The 26407-nt window shown below is 39.5% G+C and overlaps 1 protein-coding gene across 1 annotated transcript; it reads left to right on the plus strand.

Moving 5' to 3' along the window:
- Window positions 1–96: 96 nt before the first annotated feature.
- KDM1B (lysine demethylase 1B) lies at window positions 97–24547 on the plus strand. Its single transcript, XM_015814696.1, has 22 exons — window positions 97–130; window positions 893–939; window positions 2801–2894; window positions 4556–4680; window positions 6310–6399; window positions 8144–8255; window positions 9021–9137; window positions 9841–9879; window positions 10974–11178; window positions 11401–11579; window positions 12550–12726; window positions 13376–13450; window positions 14184–14321; window positions 15233–15404; window positions 16366–16493; window positions 17149–17280; window positions 17810–17884; window positions 19621–19737; window positions 20405–20530; window positions 20872–20994; window positions 21784–21936; window positions 23739–24547. The coding sequence occupies exons 3-22, from the start codon at window positions 2805–2807 to the stop codon at window positions 23820–23822; spliced, it is 2457 nt and encodes an 818-aa protein (XP_015670182.1). The 5' UTR covers window positions 97–130; window positions 893–939; window positions 2801–2804; the 3' UTR covers window positions 23823–24547.
- Window positions 24548–26407: the final 1860 nt, after the last annotated feature.

The raw sequence follows: 26407 nt of genomic DNA on the forward strand, positions 1-26407 counted from the left end.
AGAAGAGAGGAAGCGAGAGGCTTGCAACATTGTCTCCTCCCCTCGCCCAACACGCCCCGCGCTCAGGCCAGCGGAAGCAGCTGCGGTGGAGCTGGTGCTGGGTCGGCCAGCGGGGAAGGGCTGGCCGGGGGTAAGCGTGGGGCCGGGCGTCCGTTCCCTCTTGGGGTGGGGGGGTGGGGGGTAAACGTTAAGGTGGGCCTGGGGGTCTTTTGCCTTTCTTAGACCCGCGGTCTCTTCTCCCCCCCCCCGCCCCCACGCTGCATGCCCTCCGCCGAGGAATCCTCTTGTTGCAAAAAATGTGTGCTTGCGCGGATCGGGGACATTTGTGCAATAAAGGGTTACTTCTTGCTTTCTAGAGGCCGAATTTTGAAAGGGACGCCAGCCGGGGACTTAGCCCTGGAGAGTAATTTCAGTGCCGGGGCGCAGCGGTCTTTCTTGTTAACACCCCCTGCTCCCCCCTCCCCGCACACACACTGCATCTCGTCTCCGAGCCATGGGCAGAGCGCCTTTTCAGCAAAATGGGCAAGGTGGAATTAAATATATATATATATATATTAAGGCATTGTAGAGGTTTACATATATATATATATGTAAACCTCTACAAAGCTCGTCAGAGGGTAAGATTTCCAGGCAGGGTTTTTTGTCTCCTTGGAGACACTGAAGTGTTGAATTGAGGGGATTCTAAGAGGCGCTTCCCTTAGAATTTATCAAGGCAGATGATTGACTAAAAGCTTTTTTGTTCTGATCTGAAATGGATGTGGTATTTCTCCTCCTTGCAGAAAAGAGGAATTGAGAGGAGTGAGACTTCCACAGAGAAAGAGGATCCAGTGGTGTTTATGCCACTTTTTCGTTTGTGTTTACAATGCTTTGTTTCTCTTTTGTATTATTACAGATTGATTTGACTTACATCATCTGAAAGTTGGGTTCTTGGATTTCTAGGTAAACAGAAAGCTGCCCTTTGTTATTATGAAACTTCTGAGAACCGTAATTTTCTTCTTTCTCGTGCAGCTGCAACCCGTTTTCTTATTTACAACAGTTCATTTAGTGATCTTTTGAAATTACAATGGCATGGAACAAAAGTGACTTATGACCGTTTTTCACACTTATGACCCTTGCAGCATCTCCATGGTCATGTGATCAAAATTTAAATGCTTGGCAATTGAATCACGGTGTCCTGGGTCATGTGATACCCTTTTTGTGACCTTCTGACAAGCAAAGACAATGGGAAAGCCAGATTCAATTAACAGCCGTGTTACTAATTTAACAACTGCAGTGATTCACTTAACTATGGCAAGAAAGGTCATAAAATGGGGTATCACTGAACTGAACTGTTGGATAGAACCCAATGCTCCAGTCTGTTGAGATTCTTCTGAATCTTGACTTGTATCTTCCAAAGTATTGGGAATTCCCCCCAGCTTGGTGTTGTCTGTCCCCTTCTAATCCCCTTATGAAGATATTGAAGAGCAGTGGGCCCAAGACAGAACTTTGAGGAACCCCATTGCTTCCATTTCTCCTTTCTGAGGGTTATTTTATCAGCTTAGGTGTATCTCAGATTATCCTGATGGGAAGATCTGGATGAAAAGTTGCCATACCAGGATTTCTTCTTGCAATTGCTTGGGTGGAAGTATTTTCTCATCTAGGTCTAAAATAAACAACCACAAAGTAACATTAAAGTCACAACACAACACAATAAAAAGCCAAAAAAGCAGTAAAAAATATAAACAGATAAATAAACAGATGGCAACATTCATAATTCTGAGGCCTTCTTAAATAATTCTGCCTTTAATACATTCTAAACTAATAAAGCAGGGATTGGTTGGATTTTAGTGGGAAGGGGATCCAAAACACCATCCCAGAAGCAGAGAAGCAGTATCTGTGGGCTTCTGTTTTGGTTTACAAAAATAGGGAGCTACTAGAAGGATCTCCTGGGAATTACAGGTGGGGCAGATGAAAACAAATTCAGCAGAGGAACCTTTCAAATGTAGAGTTTACGCATTTTTCCAACAATTTTTAGATACGTTTTTGTGGATCCAACCTTACGTTGACCATAAAGGAGCTGCTTTCATTTTCTTCAAGAACCATTCTTTTTTTGCCAAGACCTTTACAAAACAACAGAGATTTCCTTCAGAATCTAGGCCCGTGATAGCGAACCTATGGCATGCGTGCCACAGGTGGCATGCAGAGCCTTCTCTGTGGGCACACACGCCATCACCCCAGTCCAGGCCTTCAGCTGGGTTTTATAAAACCTTTTCGCTTTAGGTCTCCGCCGCCATGTGCAAAAAAAATAAAAAAGGTTCAATCAATCAATTTCAACTTCTTGCTGGGGAAAAAAGATCTCGTAAAGTTGGAATTGATTGATTGAACTTTTCGGTCCCACCTAGTCTGCCATTACCACTGCAGCCACGCCCACCCAATTGGTCACAGCCACCCAATTGGCCACATCCACCCAATGGGCCACGCCCGCCCAGCACCCGACGATACATAAGTGGGTTTTGGGTTTCAGTTTGGGTTCTTGGTCTCTAAAAGGTTCGCCATCACTGATCCATGGATGTTAATTCTTTTGAGGGGTGGGAATGCGGAGCTTTGTTACGATTACTCCTTGTTTTGTATGCTGTGGTCCTATATATAAATTATTTAGTTTCCTACTTCCTAGTTCAGTTGACAGATCAATTTATTGGAATGGTACTCGTTAAGTAAGATCGAATATGGCCTTTTATCTACGGAGCACAGCAGGGCACTTCAAACTCTCCATTTAAGGAGACTGCTTAATATCCCTCCCCTCTCTTTTTAAACCCTTCAGTACCATGTCAGGTGGAAGAGTCCGAACGAAGAAAAAGGCCACAGCTTTAGATCAAGCACCTGACAACCTTCCATTGAGAAGTTCAGGGAGGCAGGTACTGTATGTCTTTCTAAATACATAAATGAAATGATAATCAGTTAAATCTTTATATTGAGCATACATTTGCATTTCCGATGCATCTTGCCCCCCCCCCCCTCTGTATTTGTCTATGTACCTGTTGCCTGGCTCTCCTGCTATTCAGCTGTTGGAAGAGTGAAGGCTTGTAGTAGATTCAGAACACTGAGTTCATAAGGTTGTACATTGCATGGATAGCAATGTATCCTTTGCTGCTGACCATTATCTCCCAAATAAACAGAGCGCAGAAGGCCAGGCAACAATTATGGATGGGGGGGGGGCAAGAGAAACTATTTCATCTCCACCCTTGCATTAGATATAATAAGATAGATAAGATAACCTTTATTGTCATTTTTTTTTACTGTGAGCACATTGGCACACATTAAAAATGAAATTCTGTTGCCTACTCTCAAAATTATATATCTACCCATACCCATACATAACACACATATATACTGTACACAGCAGTGTTTCTCAACCTTGACAATTTTAAGGCATGTGGACTTCAACTCCCAGAATTCCACAGCCAGCAATGCTGGCTGAGGAATTCTGGGAGTTGAAGTCCACATGCCTTAAAATTGTCAAGGTTGAGAAACACTGGTATACAGTATATATGCTATATGCATACCTATATATACCTATATATATACACACACACACACACACACACACACACATTAATTACTGTCCATTTTGAACACATAGCAGAAAGAGGAAATATTGGATTCTGTGGTGGCTTGAATGTTTGAACAGAGCTTAAGAACCTGAGACTCCTATTAAAAGTTATTTCTTCAAAGTGTGTCCGTGCATTGGAACGTAAGCATTTGAATCTTAGTGTCCCTGTTGTGTGATGCTTTTTAAAAATTAAGCTTCTTTTCAATTGGAATATTGAAGCAATTTACAGCATAAAAAGATATCTAGCCCTCATCCCCCATCATTAAAATAAATAACGTTATAATTGCAGACTGGGCTGTTTCCTATCTGGAATGCTGTCTATGGAGATTCTCAATCATCCATGTTGTGGTTGACCCAAAGATGCTTTTCAAAAGGCAACTGGACTTTCTTTCTTTTTTTCCCCTTTGAAAATATTTCACTTCTCATCCAAGAAACCAGTTCTGACTGAATGGTGGAGAACAGAAGGATTGATATGCTTTGCAGTCATCAGACTCCGAAGGGACATCTGGAATGCTGCTTTTTTGGGCTTGGCTCCTTTTCGCTCTAAGAACTAGTTATAATCTTTGGATTATTACGCTTTTTTATTATTATAATGGTGGAGAATAGAAGGATTTATATGCTTTGCAGTCATCAGACTCTGAAGGGACTTCTGGAATGCTGCTTTTTTGGGCTTGGCTCCTTTTCCCTCTAAGAACTAGTTATAATCTTTGGATTATTACGCTGCTCTTTATTATTGCTTTACTCAAAGTAAGACATGCTGTGCACACAACATTACCAAACCTTGACAGTTTTTTTTAAAAAATATTTCTTCTGTGCCCAGCTACTCATGCAGCATTTCCATACAAATACAGATGGTTGCAAATAGGGGTTCAGCAGAAATTCAGGCTATCGTCAGCATGTGCTGGAAAACAGACTGGGTGACCGCACAAGCATCTTTAGTCACAAAGTTCTCTATGTTCCTATCAGGTGAGGAAAAAGGCAGCAGAGGCAGCTGAGGAGGATGAAGAAATATCAGAGAAGAAATATCGGAAATGTGAAAAAGCGGGGTGTACTGCAACATGTCCGGTCTGCTTTGCTAGTGCTGCTGAAAGGTTTGGGTTTATTTTTTTAGTTTTATTTGTAAAATGTATTGGCCATCCATCTTACTGTGGGGTGACTTTGGGTGGCTTACTTTATTAAAAAAAAATGTACAAAACGTAGGCGATATAAATAAAATATTATAAAGATCCTAGTTACTGAGTCTTAACTGCAATGATGGGGAGGGAGGGAGGGAGTAGGATGAGAAGGGGGCAGTGTGAAGACTCTCCATTGGAGCTCCAATTCCCAGAACCAGGTTTTTAAGCTCTTGTGGCAGGTCAGGAGGTTTGGAGCTAACCTCACTCCAGGCAGCAAGATGTCCCACAGGGCAGGTGCAATGGCAGAGAAGGACTTTATCCTGGATCCTGCCAGCCAGAATACCCTGGCCGATGGGGCCCAGAGCACACCTCCTTTGCCGGCATGGGTGAGGCGGTTCAATCCCAGTGGGATGAGACGTTCTTTCAAGTAGCCTGAATCCCTGGGTGATTCTTTTTCCTCCTCCACTCCAACGCCCTCCACCCCTCCAGTCTTCTCTGGTCCTCCTATTTTCAGCGAGTGATCTTCAGTGTGATAAAACTTTATTTTGACTTTGCTTTGTTTATTCTCAATTGAGTAAGATTGGCCTCTCTTGTTTTCTTTGGGTTTCAGGAGGTTGGACTAGTTTTGCATATTCTCAACACGGGGATTTCCAACATTTTTAGTTTGGTTGCTGCTTGTAATGGAATGTGGGATAGACCTTGGGAGACAGGGCAAATAGATGCTACTTAGGCAAACAGGGAGATAAGAGACAACATAGCCTGTAGCTGGATAATGGGAAGGGCAAGACGCTCAGAAGGAACCCCCCCTAGTTTCTAAAGCTGCAAATGAGATGACAGGAGAATTGTATTTTCCGATTTGGAAGATTTTGTTCATGTAGCTTTATATTAAAGTAGAATTGGCTTATCTGGTTGTGCCTCCTGTCTCATCTATCTAGTAAGAGTGACACTGCCATCTTATAAACCCCCGGTGTTGAAATCTTGTGGTATTTTGCCAAGATAGCCAAGAAACCTTTGTTGATAAGATTTTATTGATCTTAGTTAGGACTTTTTAATTCAGGAATTTTCATTTTATTTTTCTATTCATTTTATTATTATATGCCAAGGAAAGCAAAAAAGAAAAGAAAGGGGGGGGGAAACAAAGCTTACCTGCCTTGTAACACTAAAACTAGACTGTAAAGTGTAGGTTATTATACTGCTATTGCCCAGAAATCAAATGGGAAAAGGGGGAAATAAAGCAAATAACATGCAGCAAATAACATGCAGTCCAAATTTCAAAGCAATCTATCATTTGTCATTCGTTACACAACAGTTTGACAAACATAGCTCTGTTTCTATATCTGACAAAATGTAAATGAGTTCTTCAAATCATTTTATAATTGATGATAAATGGGCATCCTTCCAGATTATAAGACAAGGATTACCTGTGCAGGAAATAGTTTCAAATCTGCCATACAGGTGTGCTATACAACTCCTGTTCATGACTTTTATTTCAAGTATGAATAGGTAGAAGTGCTTCATTGATGGTTAATGTAAAAAGCAATCTGAAACTGTAGAGCAAAGCATATCATTTTGGTAAACAGGGTTTTTAAATATTTTCTGTTTTAGATGTGCTAAAAATGGCTACACATCAAGGTGGTATCATCTGTCCTGCGGGGAACATTTCTGTAACGAATGTTTTGATCATTACTACAGAAGGTAATCTTATTTAAGAGTTTATACTCTGAAATGACTTCATTTAGTAGCACAAATCCTTTAGTCATTAGCAAGAAAATTGATAAGACTTACAACATAATCTCCTTGTGTACCACACCGAGCTTAGTGGAATCTATTCCGAGGTGAGCAAATCTTAGGATTGTTTATTATTCATAGTTCTGTGCTTTGCCCATTTGGTTTTGATTTTTTATAAAGAGATAACTGCTACATTTGTACAACGCTTAGATAGTTATATCAATCAAAACATGTTAATGATTGTGAACCAGATGTTTTGTTTCTTTCTAGAACCAGGTTGATAATATATTCAGGTCCAGATTTTGCCCACCCCTATTAAAAAAGAAAATGCATAAAATCTCAAAGAGAGCCATAACTACTATGAGAACATACCAATCTCCATCTTAAGAGTTTAGGAATTTAATGCAAGAATGTTAGCATTTTTTATCATGTGGGAATGTTAAATTCTTGGGCAATCTGCCACTTATCAGAAATTTTGGCTGTTTAGCAGGTACCGTTTCAGTGTGCCCTGGGCAACCTGAGCATCTTGTATTAGAAGATGCAATAGTAAGATATTAATAGATATTCTCTTTCAAAACTATGTCCAAAGCAGTCATAGTAAAACATATTTTAGAATTTGGTCCTTTTTGCCTCTCTGTTGCTAAGTATGTATTGAATACACATGGGAAGTGGGAGCAACTCCTGCTCCCAGCTTGCTCACAGGTGACTTTAATAGAGCTTAATTTCATTTGCAACCTTGCCCTATATAACAAATACTTGCAACTAGCACTTGTAAAGCAGGCATGTCAAACTCACGACATCATGTGACGTCGTGCGACATATCGCGACTTTCCCCCCATTGCCGGCAATGGGGGGCGCGGTTTCGGAGTGACGCATCTGGCCCGTGGGCCGGCAGTTTGACATGCCTGCCATAAAGTCTCTCCTTGAATTGGAAGAATTTGGAGATAATTGTCTGCTTTAAAGCCTGGCTGTGAAAGCAATATCAAGAATAAAAAAAAGTAGAGTTCCATAATAGATGTTTTCCATGGTGCTTCAGTTTGTATCACAGGAATCTTTCGTTCCCTTCCTTTCCCTTCCAAGCAGGTTAGGGTCATATGGACCCCAGTTACAGAGGAAAGAATCTGATCTACTAGGAAGCCCAGTTCTGCTGGCTGATGGTTAAAATTGGATACAACCCAAGATTTAGTTGCAAGAAACAAATCAAATAGTGGAATCATTGTGTAGATTTAGATAGGCATGATTGCAGGGGATATATTTCAAAGCCACCCCTGGATTAACTAACATAGTATTACCATGAAATATTTGTTAGTATACTTGTCTGCTTAGTTTTGCCTAAGCAAGTACAAATACCTGAGTGGCCTTGTTTGGGCTCACAAGCTAAGCAGGAGGCAGGCCTGGTTAATGTTTGGCTGAGAGACCCTCAATTATTGTCTAGAATGGAGAGTCAATTAAAAAAAAATGCCAGAAGGCAGCAATAGCAAAGTGTTTTTTGTATTACTACCAAGAAAATTAAATATATATTTCTGTGAACTCACCAGAAATTTGTCTTGATTTGGATTTTTTTTCCCTGCCTGCTTATGGGAAAACTCTACTGTCTACAGTCCTGTTATTTTAATGACTGTCTTTCCCCCCTTAATATTGTCCATTTAGATAAGCTACAAAAATCTTAGTCTGCTTATTCTTTATCATTTACTTTTTCTACTTTTGTTAGTCATAAAGATGGTTATGAAAAATACACCGCGTGGAAAAGGATCTGGACCAGTAATGGAAAAAGTGAACCCAGTCCTAAAGCTTTTATGGCTGATCAACAGCTTCCTTACTGGGTAACACTTTTGTTTATAATGATGTCTGTTTGTTCTCAATCTTGTTCAGAAAGATTTGTTTATAATCTTTCTGAAAAATAATCGGGCACATTTTCAATTTTCTTATTCCATGTGGTTGCAAGGTGTAAAGTAAAACTTGATGACATCTAATAAATTCTCAGTAACCCTTTCTGATACAAGTGCTATGCTGTAGATTTTGAGTTTTTATAGTGAAAAATCAAAATAGGTAACTCGTTAAATTAATTAGAACATATATTAGGGATTGGAATTAGAACATATATTAGGGATTGGATATGCACTGCCTGCTTACCTTTATTTGGTGTCACTGAAAATAATTCTAGAGTGTCTTAGAATTTAGCCATTGTAAAAAATAACATTCTGCAAAAAAAAAAAATGTTTAGAAAGATATGAGCTCCACATTGCCTTGATCTCTCAGAAGAAAGGTGAGCCACATGTATAATAAGATTATTTATGTCAACTTATCCCACTCAGTATTGCTTATACAAGCTTTAAGAGTTTCCAGCAGGGAATTTATTCAGCCCTTACTCAGGGCCTGACTCCAAGACCTCTTCATAAAAAGCATGAGATCTGCTCCTGGATATATTGTGCCTGCTTTTTATTGTTCTCTTGTTGAAGCCTCAAGTAGCTTCCAGCAATATTTCTGAAATAAATTGGCTAAATGTAATTCAGGTTATTTTGAACCTTCTGAACCAATTTCACTGCCTTTATTCATAATTCTTAAAATGTCATTTATTGACCCCGTAGGTTCAGTGTACAAAGGCGGAATGTGGGAAGTGGCGTCAGTTGACAAAGGAAATTCAACTTACCTCACAAATAGCCAAAGCATATCGCTGTGGCATGAAACTGAACAGTTCTACTAAGGTACCTTCAACATCCATTTGCACAGAATAGGCTTGGTTATTTCTACTTCTACCCATACTTGCTAACCATTCATACCAATTACTTTGCAGGAGCAGCTCATGTAGTTTGCACTGAAGTAGTAATTCCCAATTCTTTTTTGTAGCATCAGATTTCTTTTGAGGGTCTCTGGGAGATCAACAGTGTGTTACTTACAGGCACATGACTTATCTTTTAGAGGGTGTTCACAGATTAAATCAGAAATTAATTTAATTTTACAGAAGAAAAAACTGAGCGATTTTACTGTTCCTTTTGGAAATCTTGTAAATCTTGGGATGCCAAAGTCTTGTAAGTTTTTAACAACACTCACTATTAAGGCTATTGTAAGAAGTTGTTTTGGCACTTGTTCCAGGGACCATCTGTGGCACAGCAGTTGTTTTTTGAGCATAATTGTTGATCTATTTCTTGCTTGTCAAAGGCAAGTCTTTTCTCTTTAAAACTACTGTCCTTCAGAAGAAAATGCTTCCTGTGTCTTAGGGGGGAAAAACCCACCACATCCTTAGCTTTCAGTGTCAAATGCAATGTTGTGTGATGTTGGATACCAGCAATACCATTGCTTCAGTCATAGAACATTATCCACGTCTAGAAGCTGCTTCATTTACAGTACTGGTCAAAGGGAGCATTTTGTTCCAGCTGGAAAGACTCAGCCTACTTATATTTATTCCAGGTGGAAGGCTCAGACCAGTGCACCATGCCTGAGGATCTGGTAAGCAATGCCTGTGATATTAAAATTGATGGATTAATAGAAGTTGCAGGCTTAGCCATGAATACATGATGTGCTCAGACTATTTTAGAACTGATCACTTTTTGAGAATGCAGAGCTATTGAATAAAGTGATGTGGTTAGTATTTTTGTTCTATGTCTGCATGTTATTTTTGTTTTAGAAAGATCAAAGTGGAACACTTCTACCTTCCCAACAAAGTCTTAGCTCTTAATACTTTTCATATTGATGATGACCTATGTTAAGTAGCTCAACTAGTTCTAACCATCTTGAATGAATAATCTGTACACCTTAAGACATGTTTAGAGAGTTTCCTTGCACTGAGAGAATTGGCAGATGTATCTACGTATGTATGTATCTACGTATGTATGTATGTATGCATGCATGCATGCATGTTAATAGCTATGTATGAAAAGCTGGCATTGTATAGAATGTCTAGGAAACCTGTAGAATGTATGACATTTTTAGGAAAAGTATGAAATCTCTGCATTATTTTAATATATATATACTTTCCCTAGGCATTCTTTATAATACCTAGGCATTGTGCAGAATGACAAGATCTATTTAGGCAAAGTGTGAAAGGAGAGTCACGAAACTCTAACTTTAACTCTAACTCTAACCCTATATTGAAAAGATATATATGAGAATGAAAGAAGAAATGCAAAATAAAAAACAGGGCTTTCTTACTGGAAAAAAACGAGAGAGAAAGACCAGTATGGACATACTTGTTGCAACAAGGAATGGGATTTTAGTGGAAGTATTTTATATTTTGCCAGTTTGCCTTTTGGCATTGCATAGGATACCCAGGAAATGTGTGAAATAGTAAACATATCATATTTTGATATCCCACTTTTGGCATTCTATAGATTTCCTACCTAGGAAATTCTATAAAATACCTAACTTCATACATTGATGGTAACATACGTACATACAATTATATACACAAACATACATATCTGCGATTTATCTTCTAATATGAAGTTCAGTCAGGATTGAGAAGTAATACTGGGGCTGGGGAAGAAACTTGAGTTGTTGCGAAGATTTTTCTTCTTGACTTTTGCTCTAATGCTTCTTTCTAGAGAGTTGCTGAAGTTTCAGATCACTGGTGGTATTCCATGCTTATCCTTCCTCCCCTGTTGAAGGACAGTGTGGCTGCTCCATTACTGTCTGCATACTATCCAGACTGTGTGGGTATGAGTCCCTCTTGCACCAGTACTCACCGATCGGTTAGTGAATCCAGTGTGATAAAAATGGAGAACTTAAAGACTCCACCTTCCATAGCCGGTAAGCCAGAATTTCTTTTCTGTGCTCCCTTAAATACTCTGTATTTAGTATTGAATTATGACTGAGAGTAGGCATTGCCAGCTGTAGGTTCGAGCAGATTTATTTTCCCAGTGACCAGTCAACATTGCCAATGTGTGTTTTCCATTGCACTTGATCCTGTTTTTTTGACGCTATAGTTGTGAACTGGCTTTGCTGGATGATCGATTCTTTCTTGTGTTTCAGGGATGAACAAATACTTCCAGCCTTTCTATCAGCCCAACGAATGCGGTAAAGCCTTGTGTGTAAGGCCAGATGTCATGGAATTAGATGAACTCTATGAGTTTCCAGAATATTCCCGGGACCCCACCATGTACCTAGCGCTGCGAAATCTCATTCTGGCCTTGTGGTACACAAACTGCAAAGTACGTTTTATGCATTCTCAAAAGATTATCAAGTAATACCAGTTTAATATTTTGATAACTTAGTGGGACTGTGAAGCTTTTCTGTCCTGCCAGAACTCTCTCATGCCATCGTCTTCATAGTGATTGTTCGTGGGCTCTGAAACATCTTGTAAAGAAGACCAAGCTAATTCTTCTTTCTTTGTGCTTCATTCACTAGACTCAGAGGTTTTTATCTAAAGGTTTTTCACTTATTACTTTATTGATTTATTCATGAGGTTTATATGGTGGATGAGAAGCATATACGTTATTGCTTTAAAAAAGGAAAATACAGGAATGCAGAGGTACTCTTTTCTGAAACATGTGTTTTCCACTCATTTAATTCCGATAATCTCACTTTATAAACTCAGCAGGATAATTTCTTCACATGAAAGCTACACCACAACCTTTCCCAACCTGATTTCCTCCACATGTGTGGAAGCCATGATTCTTACAATTTCAAGTAATGCATTATATTTTCAAAACTTTGGAACACATCATGTCTGTAGTTGGTCTATCTCATGGCTTACGAACAGCAAGAAAGCTTTCAGTGTATCTCCAGATTAGGTTGGGCCAAAATTTTGATTCCTGGGGAAGGGAAATGAGGATTGTAAGAAGGGAAAAAATGGTGCTTTAAATCATGCACAATCTTAAGGAATTGATTTCATTTCTTGAAAACATCCAGAATCAGGCTAATTTTCCCTGCTTTATAGGTCACCCTTTCTGCTCCAAGAGTCAGAAAACATTGGTCCCATCTAGTTGGCGATGTCATTATTATGCAGCAAAACTGTTGAATGTGTCATAAGATTCTTAGTCATTATTTTTCAGAAGCATAGATGACTATAAGCCAATATTCTTTGGTTGCAAGACAGTTTGCTGCATGGGTTGAGTTGAATTTGCTTCATGACTCTTTTTTTTCTTGTTTGGGCCTTGGTTTTCTTTCCTAAATCTACAGGAACCTCTAACCCCTCAGAAATGTACTCATCACATAATTGTTCGAGGACTAGTACGCATTCGCTGTGTTCGGGAGACAGAAAGAATCCTTCATTTTATGACCAGGAAAGGTTTGATTAATACAGGAGTTTTATCAGTTAATCGAGACCAAGCCCTGCTTCCCAAAGACTACCACAATGTAAGTCTTTTAAGATTTAGTATATCGTTAAGTTGGTTACAGAATATTCTGTACAAAAACATCCTAATAAAGATTTTCAAAGTAAAAAAATACGTTTCTGGGATGTTCTTAGTTCGGGTAGTCCTCGGTTTAAAACCACAATGGAGCCCAACATTTCTTTTGCTAAGTGAGACAGTTAAGTGAGTTTTGCCCCATTTCATGACCTTTCTTTGCCACAGTTGTTAAGTGAATCACTGCAGTTGTTAAGTTAGTAACAACTAAGTGAATCTGGCTTCCCCATTGATTTTGCTTGTCAGAAGGTTGCAAAAGGTGATCACATGACCCTGGAATTTGCAACCGTCATAAATATGAATCAGTTTTCAAGTGTCTGAATTTTGATCAGGTGACCATGGAGATGCTGCAATGGTCATAAGTGTGGAAAAATGGGTCATAAGTCACTTTTACCAGTGCCATTGTAACTTCAAAAGGTCACTAAATGAACTGTTATAAGTTGAGGACTGCCTGTATTACTTCTCTAGTTGGCAATAGTTCTCTTCAATGTGAATATTATCTCTTATATTTTATACAACTTGTACGAAATCTTGTAAGGACTATTTGACTAGCTTTAGATAAATAGTATTTGTAACATTCCTGCTTTTCTTCCTTGCAGAAATCTGTAATAGTGGTTGGAGCTGGCCCAGCAGGTTTAGCAGCTGCAAGACAACTTCAAAATTTTGGAATTAAAGTAAGACCTGATCATATAAAGGAAGACATTGTAATACTGTTGTCTTCTGGTATAATTTTATTATATTCTAATCACTTGAACATGAACTTTTACGATCCAGAAAGTATTCTAGTGAATTACTCCATTGCACAGTGGGAATAGAGTTAGTATCTAGTTGCAGAGACTAAAGCATAAGATGACTTTGAAGTTATAGTGTGGTTTCATTATGTAACATAGAGTTTAGCCAGCATTTGGATATGACAGATTCAACTGTCTCCTTACAGTTTCCTTCTTTAAGAAGAATTTCATATGAGTATGTCTCTGCTTAACACTTCAAGAGCCTATGTTTAGCAATAGCACTTAGACTTATATACCGCTTCACAGTGCTTTACAGCCCTCTCTAAATGGTTTACAGAGTCAGCATATTACCCCCAACAATCTGGGTCCTCATTTTACTGACCTCGGAAGGATGAAGGGCTGAGTGAACCTTGAGCTGGTCAGAATCAAACTCCTGGCAGTCGGCAGAATTAGCCTGCAATACTGCATTCTAACCACTGCGCCACCATGGCCCACCTATTTAGGTCTCGCCTCACTTTTGTAATTATATCAAAAGCTTGCTAAACAATCCACATAATTAGATAATGCTCTTTTATCCTCTTGATGACTCTGGGGTGTTATACTAACTGCTGAAAAAAAAACCCATCGAGATTGAAGTATTTCTTACCACCTCCATTACCTTGTTTGTATATTACAGGTCCTTGTGCTTGAAGCAAAGGATAGAATTGGCGGACGAGTATGGGACGATAAGACTTTCAAGGGGATCATTGTGGGAAAAGGAGCTCAGATTGTGAATGGCTGTATCAACAATCCTATAGCACTAATGTGTGAGCAAGTGGGTTGCACTTTTGAAGATGACACATTGCAGATAACAAGCTTAGTATATATTGATCCCTGTAAATGTACATGTGATTTTGGATACATTTTACAAGGACCTTTGTGTTCCACTGAAGGGCTTGACCTGAAGGCATTCTAATTGTAGGTTTTTGGGGAAGTTTGGGAAATGTTTCTTTAGTTTTATCATATGGAAAAGAGCAAGGATTTGTCCGAAGGTTTGTACGGAGGAATAGGATATGAGGAGCTAAATACAATTCTTAAGAGCAAATAAATCATATTTTAACATTTTAGCTGGTGCTAGCAATAGCACTTAGACTTATATACAACTTAATAGTGTTTTACAGCCCTCTCTAAGCAGTTTACAGAGTCAGCATATTGCCCCCAACAATCTGGATCCTCATTTTAGTTGGAAGGTTGGAAGATTGGGTCAACCTTGAGCCGGTCAGGATCGAACTCCTGGCGGTGAGCTGAATCAGCCTGCAATATGGCATTCTAACCACTGCGACACCATGGTGCTTCTGCATCCAAAGTTTCTTCCTGCATCATGGATTTAAATTTATAATGTCACTCTTCCAGTAAACAACAGACCATTTTCAATTAATAACCCTTGTTATTTAGAATGCCTGTCCTTCATGACACATGGAACTAGGCTTATAAATATTTTATGCTAAATTAAATAATTGATTCAGAGAGTGGAAAACTCTCAAGATTTCAAAAGTTTCCTTAGTTTTTGTTTGCTACCTGTTTTGATACCAATCTGGTAACTTGTCTTTAAAACACTGATAAATATTTTGTTGCAATAGCTGTTGGTTGGGATTGTTGTGTATTAATAATACCAATGAATATTTGGTTGGCACTGAAGTTTGAATTACTCACATGCTTACACCTTTAACATTTCTTTTTCTAAAGTTGGGCATTAAAATGCACAAAATTGGAGAGAAGTGTGACTTGATCCAAGAAGGTGGAAGGATAACAGATCCTGCAATAGATAAGCGCATGGATTTTCATTTCAATTCTATCCTTGATGTTGTGGCAGATTGGAGAAAAGATAAAAGTCAACATCAAGATATTCCACTTGGAGGTAAGAAAGAATCATGAAAGAGTAAAAAAAGTGCAACAATGGCAGCAGAATATTGCATCCATAGATGTATTTGTGTGTTAGTTTGTCTAATGTATATGTTCACACAGTCACTGAATTGGGCCAGTTTGAATCCTAGCTAGATGTACCTGGTTTATTGAATTGGTTTATTGAATAAGGACAGTTTGCCAGGTTTATACAATGTACTAAGGGGGAAAAAGAGGAAAAAAACAAAATATTTGTAATGCCCAGAATACAAGCTTGGTCATGTGTTGCCAATGGTCTCTTCTTCAAACTTATTTTATTCATCATTTGCGTGTGTGAACAGCTGAAACTCAACCAATCCAGTTGTTAATAGGTTTCATTGAATTATTGCATTGCTAGGAAGATATACAACATTTAAAAGTGTAGAGTGCACCTTTATACGCGATCTGGGAGAATTGTAACAAGCAAGGCTTTTTTTGTCATAGAATGCCCAGAACGGAGTTCCGGCACCTTTTTTGGATGGAACCTTGTAGGGTAGGCAAGGCGGGTTGTATAACATGTGTGAGTTCCGGCACCTTTTTTTTCTTCAAAAAAAGCATTAACAAGTATCTTGAACTTGAAAATAAGCAAGGTTTTGTATTTATTAGGTTTGCTATGGCCTTATATTGACCAGATTAATACATGAGTGACAGTTGTCGCTGTCAGTGACCTCTCCATCTGCATGTAAAATGCTACTATAAAGTGGTCACTAGATAAAAGCAAAGATTTTTTAATTCTGGTATAAATGTCAGATTAGTGAATTTAACTCTTACTGAAATGTCTGCAATTTAAGTGTTCAAATTTATTACATTATGCCTGTAAAGTATGTATGTGTGTATGGATTTTATTTAAGTACATGTGCTAAATAGGTGCTGAAATGATGGGAAGCTGAGGTAAATGAATACTTTTACTAACTATTGAACTGTTAAAATATTTGCAGATAAAATTCAGGAAATCTATAAAGTTTTTATTCAGGAATCCGGTATCCAGTTCAATGAACTAGAGGAAAAAGTGCTCCAGTTCCATGTTAGCAATTTAGAATATGCCTGTGGCAGTAACCTCCATGAAGTGAGTGGAAATAATTTTCTTACAATGACAAAACAATATGGTTAAAATATGCATTGCCAATTGTCTTAACAATGAATCCAGATCCCTATTTTCTTATTAAGCAGACATGCTCCAAATTATAAATGTCTCCTGGCTTTAATTAATATGGGACTGATTCTAACTGAACAGTCTGAAAGAAAATTATAAAATGATTGGATGGGGCAAGTTAATGAACTAGCCACCCAGAGCTTAGTAGGCAGTAGAATCCATTTTGCATGACTACAAAATTCTGGCAGGTGAAAGTTTCATCCCTTGCAAAAAAGGGATAAAACTGCCCTTCATTGGCTACATATAAGTTACTTGGGACCCGCTGTGGGTGAAAAAGTTAAAAATGCTTTAGAGAACAGTACTGCTTGTTGGAAGGTATTTTTTTAAATCTCATGCTCAGATAAAGCTGGAAGAAGGTAACTCACTTGCAGTGTTAAATGTGCTAAGTCCTAGGCTTGCAAGAAGGGATGATATAGCTGCAGCCTGGCACAATTAGCCTTTCACATATAGGATAGTCAGGAGAATGAGGAGATTTCTTTATGTACGTGGGAAAACGAAATATGCTAGTCTGTTTCACCTTCCAAAGAGTTGAGTTGCAACTGAATGAAGAATTGTCTTTGCCACATAGGTTTCTGCACGGTCTTGGGATCATAATGAATTTTTTGCTCAGTTTGCTGGTGATCACACCTTATTGAATTCAGGATACTCAGCTATAATTGAAAAATTAGCCGAAGGCCTGGATATTCGGTTAAATGTTCCAGTAAGTATCAAAACCTGGAAGAATCGTTTTTCTTGCTTTGTCAAAGAGTATTTCATCTCACTGGTTTGAATTGTATATACACAAACTACTTGAACTTTCCAAACTGCTTGTATGGATGCTCAATTTAATATACATTTTGGAAGAAATATAAATAGGTCTTCATAGAGCCTATTTTAAATGTACACTAGACCTTTTGATAGTCTACTGCAGTGATGGCAAACCTATAATGTGTATCAAAGGTGACACACCATGATGTTTTGGGTGGGAAGTCAGTGTTCATCAACACTCTACAACTATTCTCGAAAACACACCCCATTCTTGGAATTGTCGAGGTTGCGGAGGCTGTGTAAGAATGATTGAGTGTCCGTGCAGCCTCTGAATAGTCCAGAAATTGCACGGGAGGGCCTTGCTTTCTCAAGGCCTCTGGAAATCGTTTAAGAATGGGGCATGTTTTGTGGGGTTTTCAGAGGTTGCCGAGGAGTTTTGATGCTGTATAAATATTTTACAATTTCCCTTTCATTCTTAAAAGGTCTGTAGTATTGATTACTCAGGAGAAGAGGTAAAAGTGACCACAACGGATAGAACTCTGTGGACAGCAAAAAAGGTGATCTCTCATTTTTTGGGGTTGAAGTCTAGAACAAACTGACTGGCCCATGTTTTTCAGCATTGGAGAACACTTTTATTTTGTTATTACTGTACTTTTGCCTTTGACAGCTGAAGATGGCATGTTTGATGTCATGAGATTTTCATACTGGGTGGAGATGACAGTTTTGATTCATTCCCTCCTGGGTGGAGGAGCAGGGAAGTTATATGCAATTGATGAATGTTCTTTAATCTTTTTTTAGAGCAAATATTGTGTGATCTGTGCTTTTGAGAAATGTTTTGTCAAGAAACAAAATATGCACTACAGTTCTTAAATATCTATTGTATTTCAAAATCCTGCAACTTGCCCTCACAAATATAAAGTGCCAAAACCCAGACTGGTAGGCCAACCCATTCGATGGCACTCTCCCTTTTATTTTCATGACTCTTAATTTGTTAACCGAATCCTGCATCCTCTTTCTAATCTTTGTGTGGCATTTAGAAACATCTCTTGGGATTGTGAAGTAGTGTTAGGGCGTTTGAGATTGTGCAGTTTCAGATATGGGAAATGCATGGCCTCAGTGGCACTGAGAAGCTCTCAGGTGTTCTGCCTTGGTCATCCATTAACTGAGTCTCTTTCAAAGCAGTTCTGCTCAGTTACTTCCAAATTAAAAGACTTTAGCATTAAGAATATAGGATAGCTTTCCCTAGTCTAGTGTGATGTCTGTGGACTTCAATTTCCAGTGAGCAAACTGTTGCAATCTAAGTACCAAAATCTGTGGATGCAAAGGTTAGGGAAGATCACAGGGCAATAGGAGACATTGCATGAAAATTACACAGAGAATAATTTAGAAGTAAATAATATCAATTTGACTTCCTCTTTTGGATCTGTTTTGGGTTCTGCTCTTATCAGTAGAGGGAAGATTGAATGTTATTTGGTTTTGGGGAGGGAAAGGCAGTTGAAATGCTTGCTTGTGTCCTTGAATTACTAGGAGTTGAAAGAGGGAAAAACAAACATTTCCTTGATGGATTGTGTCTCTGAATTGTTCTAAAAGAGGAAGAGAGTATTTATGGTCTTAGATAGGTGGTTTCCTACTTAACATCTTTTTCTGCATTGTTATGGCATTGTTCCTTTCTGGATTTGATCAAATTTATTGCTGGAAAAAAGTCACTGAAAGTTTTTCTTTAAAGTAGTTTTTTTTAAAGTTGGCTAAATGATTTTTTCCTGTGTTTTATTTCCCCTTTTAAACTGAGAAACAAATCTATTGAATATACTGAGTTAAATTATTTTAATGTAATGTAGGGATAGATTAATTGGTTTACGTCTAGTCAGTTTCAGTTTCACATGTATTTCCTTACAAATCCTTCTGTGCCCTTTCCTCAGTCCTGCAAATTAAAAACAAAAACCAAAGCAGCTATTTTAAAGAATATTGTTAACAAATTTCAACTCCTACTTGAATTATAAAATTGTATCTTTCTAGATTTTTAATCAAATATGTTGCTTAAACTGGACTTTTTAATTTTTATACTGAAAATTTTGAGATAGAATAATGTATAACTACCACAAGGATTCATTAGTAGCCAATTACACTATTAATTTAAAACATGGAAAAAAACATTTCAAGATATGAAATTCTGAGTATTTATTATATTATTATTTGCACATTAGCCCAGCAAAGTGTAAATTAGAAAATTTGGAAATATGGGATCCTTTAGCATTCTATTATAATATAATTAGGGCTATTTTTCTCTCAAAAGGTTCTAGTTGCTGTACCTTTAACTATTCTTCAAAAACCAGCAATTCAGTTCAAACCTGCTTTATCAGATAGAAAAATGAAAGCTATCAACAGTTTAGGAGCTGGAGTCATTGAGAAGGTAAGAGTTCGTTTTTTGTTATAAAAAGTAGAATACAAAGAGCAAATATTTGCAGGGAATGTTTTCCAATAGAAATATGTAGAGGCCAGTGAAGGTTTTCCAAGTCTATGCTGTAGAGAAATTATTATTTGAATACTGATATAGGTCTTTATACATGTATTAATATTTCTGGCAAAGGGTCCTAAAACTAATCTTGAGTTCCTGTGGCCTCCATCTTACCTTTCTTTGAAGTTATGCACTTTACGTGATCTGGCTGGACAAGCTTATTCCAGCAAAAATGGATCCCACATGTATATATTCATAATAATAAACCCAGAGTAGGAGGATACCCCTTTATTTTTCAAAATCAGTCTTATCTTGAGATTTTTTGACATTATTAGTTTGGTATAAGTTGGAGCTAAGCTAAGATTAATTCACTTCTCTATATACATTCCTAAAACGTATAAGATACTCAGTTGTTAAATATGTACTGTTCAAACTATATTTATTTAGTGATGTTAGTTTGGTTGAGAGAAAAACCTTTAAAAATAATGGCTTGATCCTATGCCCTATCATGGGAACTATGTTTACAGAAAGAGAGGGATTTTACTCCCTCCTGCTATATATTAAACTTATATAGGATGACAACCCAAGTGAACAAAAAAGTAAATACTGCTTTTTTGTTTAGATTGCACTACAGTTTCCTTACAGATTCTGGGAGAGCAAAATTCAAGGAGCTGATTACTTTGGCCATATTCCACCTAATTCAAACAAACGTGGACTCTTCAGTGTTTTCTATGACGTGGACCCACAGGTATCCAGTATCTTCCTATTCTTCAGATTTGGAAAAAAAGATTATGTTAAGAGTTACCTTTCCCCTCTGTTTTAATGTAAATTGACATTTTTCTAATATAAAATCTCACTACTTTACAGTACATTTGATGCCAAGAACATTTGACAATTTTGACTTTTATTATCTAAAATGAATGTGTTTGTGGCAAGACAAGATTTTTTTAAAATGGTACTACAATTATTCTGCACTGGCACGTGTTTTAAGTAGTTCAGTTTTATGGGCTGGCCAGCATTCATTTAGAAGTTGCTAAAGGGAGCACCAGTAGAGGAAACAATAGATGATCCTTCCTTTCTCGTTTTCAGCGTAAATGCAGTGTTCTAATGTCTGTAATTACTGGAGATGCTGTGGGAACAATAAGGAATTTAGATGACAAGGAAGTACTGCAACAGTGCATGACCGTGCTTCGGGAATTGTTTAAGGAACAGGTTGGTTTCTTTCTCGGACACAACAACATCCATTTCATACAGATGGAAAGCAGAGACTTCCCAGGACTTTTTTTTTTTTTTTTTTAAATTAGGGATGAATGGATTTATCATATGATCTGTTATTTTCTAAATGTTTGGTGTTAAATTTATTTTGTCCCACTTCTACACAGCTTCACAGTTAAAATGTTGTGTATATTTTTAGCATACTGGGGCAAAGAGCATTTCACCTAATGCACATATTTTGTCATTTTAGCATAATAAAATATAATATATATATTTTTTCTGATGTCTTAGGGCAGCAAGTGTACCATATCCAAATGGTCTTTTTGCTCTGCTTCTGAACTTTGCAATCTTTCTTCCTCATGTCATGCACCTCTACATCAGGCTATCGATCTATTTATTTCAAAATTGTCTGCACCAACTGGAAATAGTATTTAGACATTAGTCTGTATTAGCTATCTGGAGAAACTGGAAACTTAATTTGAGATGTTGTGCCTAGCACTATCATGGATGCTTAAGAAACTGAAATTTGCAGGAAATGACTGAAGGAGTGAGTGAGTGAGTGAGTGAGTGAGTGAGTGACTGAATTCACTATGTTATAATTAAGAATCACCTCAGAGCACATGATTAATGAAGTCTGCTTTGTTTAGTTATTCACAGGACAATTGTGCATTTTTATGTTTTAACAAGATGTTTAAACATTGAATATATGCTTTAAACAAGTGTCCAGATTTGGACACCAATGGTTTCATTTTATTACTATTAATTTAGCTTATCTTTGTAATTCAGGAAGTGCCAGATCCGGTCAAATATTTCATTACAAGATGGAGCAAAGACCCTTGGATCCAAATGGCATATAGTTTTGTAAAGACAAGGGGCAGCGGTGAAGCATATGATATACTTGCTGAAGACATACAGGGAAAACTCTTCTTTGCTGGAGAGGTGAAATCTCAATTACGTACATTTTTAAAAAATACAGCCTCGTTCAAATCAGAACTAAGTTTGAAAAGACTAAAAACATATTCATGCTTTGAATAGGCATTGCAGGTAGTGGAAGGATTTCTGAATTTATTATAGGTAGTCCTTGGACAATTGGGACTGGAATTACTGTTGCTCAGCGATGCAGTCATAAAAGTGCAATGTCTAGAAGAGCCTTTTCTGCTGTGGCCCCCACCTTTTGCAACATCTTGCTCCCTGAGGTGAGATCAACCGCCACTCTTCTGGTCTTCCAGAAGGGTCTTCAAACCTGGCTCTAGTTGACAGGGCCCCCAAAAGGTACACTCTAGGCTGCAGATTGTTGTTGCAGCGACAAAGATATCACCTCTGCACTGCTTGGGTCCCTGGTTTTTAGTCTGTATTTAACTCCTATTTTAAATGGTTTTTTGTATTCATATTTTTGTTGTACCGTAAGACAACCAGAGTTGGTTGGATAGTGAGATGGGCAGCATATAAATGTAATAAATAAAATGTCATGTGACTGCATTGCTTAGTGACAGCAATCTCAGGCAGAACCAGTTGTAACCGGAAGATATAGGAAGAGGTTGGAGCATGTGGATGCTGCAGGATTGGGGAGCCTGGGGGGAGACCATATGGGAGTCATGGGAGGCCATGGCAGAGCCTGGAAGGGCCAGTAGAGGCCATGAGTGTATGGGTGCAAGTGCTGTGGGTAGGAGAAGAAACTGGAGTGATTTGTAACCCGCCTTCCCCATCAAGTTCGTTTGTGGAAGGATTGCAAATGGTGATCATGTGACCATGGCTTTCTGCAGTGTCATGCTTTGAGCTGGACACCCAAGTGCTTGGCCCACAGTTGTCTGATTGCAGGGATGCTGAGATGGCCGGCATGAAAACCAGTGATATGTCCATTTTTTCCAGTATTGCAGTAACTTTGAATAATCATTGAACAAATGGACATAAGCTGAAGATTACCTGTAATAGTCTAAGCCAGTGGTTCTCAACCTGTGGGTCGGGACCCCATTTGGGGTCGATCAACCATTTCACGGGGGTCACCAAGCAAGGCTGTCCGCCATTTTTTTTCCCTTTTCTGGTGGGTGCCTTACCTCCCTTGAGCTGGGCCAGCTGGTGGTCGGCCTGCTCCGTCTCTGCCACTTGCCAGCTACGCCTCGGCCGGCGCAGGGGGCAGAACCACGCATGCGCGGTGCTCCCGGGTAGGGAAAGTCCTCGACTTACGACCGGTTGGGTCCTCGACTTACGACCGGTTGGGTCCTCGACTTACGACCGGTTTAGTCCTCGACTTATGACCGGTTTAGTCCTCGACTTACAACCGGTTGGGGTTGCGGCATTAAAAAAGTTGAGAACCACTGGTCTAAGCCATGGGTATCTATTTATGTTTGCCATAAAGTCCTTCTTTAATGTATTTCCTTCAGGGATGAACTTCCTTGTTACCTCCCTGATTATTTTCAGGAGGTTGAAGGCTTTTTTGATTACTTTGCTCTTAGAGATTTTTGTTTTTAAAGATTTGTAACACCTTCTACAGCATATTTGTAGTTCCCCCCAATTGTTTAGTTGAAATGTTGTAGATCTACTTTTAGAGTTTTCTGCTTGATTTCTGCTTTGATAAACAAGTTACATAAATTTCTATAAAACATCTCTAGTTGTAGATTAAGTGGATCTTTTGTAAGGAAAACCTTTTCTTTGGGGATGGCATATTGTGTATTTTAAGAATTCTGTGGTTAATTATATTTCCCTCAAAATATATATTCTGAAACTTTTTTTGTTTTAAACAGGCCACAAATCGGCACTTTCCGCAAACAGTTACAGGAGCCTACTTGAGCGGGGTTCGAGAAGCAAGCAAAATATCAGCATTTTGAATACTAGAGTTTACATTTTAAAACAAATTTTAACTCCACATGGTGCTCAAATTTGTGAAAACAAAAGACGGTTTTAAGCTACTTCATTGTTTATGCCTTGAAGATGCACTTCAGTTTTATCAGAAAAGCTTGTAACAGTATCATTGCTTCTGAGCATTGCTGGCAGCTAGACAAGCTTATTCATCCCTTATTTTTTCACCTGTATTAGGAAAGGTAGAACTGTAATAAACCTTAAATAGTGGTAGATGGACTGTCAAGTAGCTCATAAGTTGAATGTTTCTTCAAACGGATAGTAGGTTTCTCCAATCAAGTCTAGGGTGGGAAAAAAAACCTCTTAAGAAATGGTTATAAATATAAACATGGAGGCCTTTGGTACCATTCAGTTATATATTATGCATAAACAATCATAACATTTATTATTGACCTGCAAAACATGACATAAAAACAACTGTGTGAAGCTTAGTATTTGCTGATCATGTAAATGGACTAACAAAAATATGTGGACATTTCCTTTCTGTCCAGTTACAGTTTAGATAATCAGAACTCTAATTAAGGAAGTGTAATGGAAATAGGCAACTCTGACAACTTTTTTTGGCTTAAAATTGGAGTTTTTGAAAAGTTAAATGATGTGACATCTCCCAGAAGAAAACAAATTTAAGATGATGTAATAACATATTATGTTGTACAGTGACAATTTCAGCATAAATTGCCAACATAAATATCTGTTATTTTTCAAAAACATCCTGTAAACGTATTTAAAAAATATTTTCTAAATATATAATGGAAAGGCTTGCCTCCTGGAATTGTGACTGTTCCATTGCTGGATATTTTCAAGAAAAGATTACTCAATCATTCGTCCAAGGTGATATAAGGACTCCTGCCATGGGCAGGGGGTTGGACTAGAACAGGGCTTTTCAACCGGTGGTACGAGTACCACCTGTGGTACATTGGCACGTGGCAGGTGGTACGTGGCCCTGCCCAGCCCAGTGGGAGAGGGAGCAAGCCAAAGCGGCGCATCACAGGACTTGCCGTGAGGGAGTCTTCAGGAACTGCAGGGCTGCTGGGCGAGGCAAATGCCCCAGGATCAGCACTTCTGGCACACCCGGAAGAGAAAGGAGGAGGAGGGGTGGAGACAGGAAGGGATATAAAAGGTGGCAGTTTGGGCGGGAGAGGGAGAGAAAAAAAAGGCGCAGTCTTGGGAGGAGGAAGAGTCAGCTGGAGCTGCACTGAAGAGAAAAGGAGGAGGAAGAGGAGCAAGAGAGGAGAGGACAAAAAACAGGCAGGGCACGCACACAGGTGGCAGCGAAAAACAGGTAAGAAATGCAGCTGGGGAAGGGTCACGGCATGAGAATCCACGTTACCTGCGCCATGCCACTCAGCCCTGCCCCCAGCCTGCCCAATTTCGGCAGGTAGCGGCGCGCTCCTCACTGCGTGAAGAGGCTGGGCCAGCCTTCCTCTCTCCCTCCCTTCCCTCTTTGTCCCTTCCCTCCCTCCGTGCCCAGGAAGGGACAAGGGGAGGGGGACAGGCTGCCAGTGCCAATGGCTTGAAAGGCCACTGTAAATTGCTAGACAAGAGCCACACAGCGTTAAGAGCAGAGTGGCGGGAAGATATTTGTAATGAGGGAGAAAAACAGGCACCCCTGAAGGAGATCAGCAAATGGTCCTCGCCCTCTTCACACACTTGTGGACTCCGGGGGAGGGGATGCTGTGAGAATCCACGTTACCTGCGCTACGCCGCCCAGACCCCAGCCTGGTTTCGGCAGGCAGCCGCGCGGTCTTCTCACTGCATGGAGCGGCCTGGTGAGGTGAACCGGCGACATACTGAACCTGCCTGTGGGGGTGAAAGGGAAGCGCTGAGAATGCAGTCAGCCTGCATGGCAAAAGTCACCTGGGACAGGCGCCAGGCGCATGCGCTTGCCTCTGCCTGTGCGCACACAGGCAGGTTCATGTCGCCGGTTCACCTTGGCAGGCCGCTCCATGCGGTGAGACCACTGCGCAGCTGCCTGCCAAAACCAGGCTGGGGTCTGGGCGGCATAATGCAGGTAACGTGGACTCTCATGCCGCTCGCGGTGTCCCCTCCCCCGGAGTCCACAGGTGTGTGAAGAGGGCGAGGACCATTTGCTGATCTCCTTCAGGGGTGCCTGTTTTTCTCCCTCATTACAAATATCTTCCCGCCACTCTGCTCTTAATGCTGTGTGGCTCTTGTCCAGCAATTTACAGTGGCCTTTCAAGCCATTGGCACTGGCAGCCTGTCCCCCTCCCCTTGTCCCTTCCTGGGCACGGAGGGAGGGAAGGAAGGTAGGTAGGAAGGAAAGGACAGGACAATGAGGGAGGAAGCGAAGGGACAATGGGAGGGAGAGAAGGCGCCTACCCCAGTCCCAACCCCCTCCACCAGAGACCCATGGATCCCCCCCAGCCCCGCCCACCCCCCACAGGCGCCCCACAACCTGAGTGATGAGCTGGCCACACCCCCCCGGCCATTGACTTGGCTTGTCAAAAAGTTGCAAAAGGTGATCACATGACCCTGGGACACTGACTGTCGTTAAGTATGAATCAGTTGCCAAGCATCCAAATGTAAATCACAT

Source organism: Protobothrops mucrosquamatus, unplaced genomic scaffold (genome assembly GCF_001527695.2).
Source record: "Protobothrops mucrosquamatus isolate PMUCROS unplaced genomic scaffold, P.Mucros_1.0 scaffold276, whole genome shotgun sequence".
Lineage (NCBI taxonomy): Eukaryota > Metazoa > Chordata > Lepidosauria > Squamata > Viperidae > Protobothrops > Protobothrops mucrosquamatus.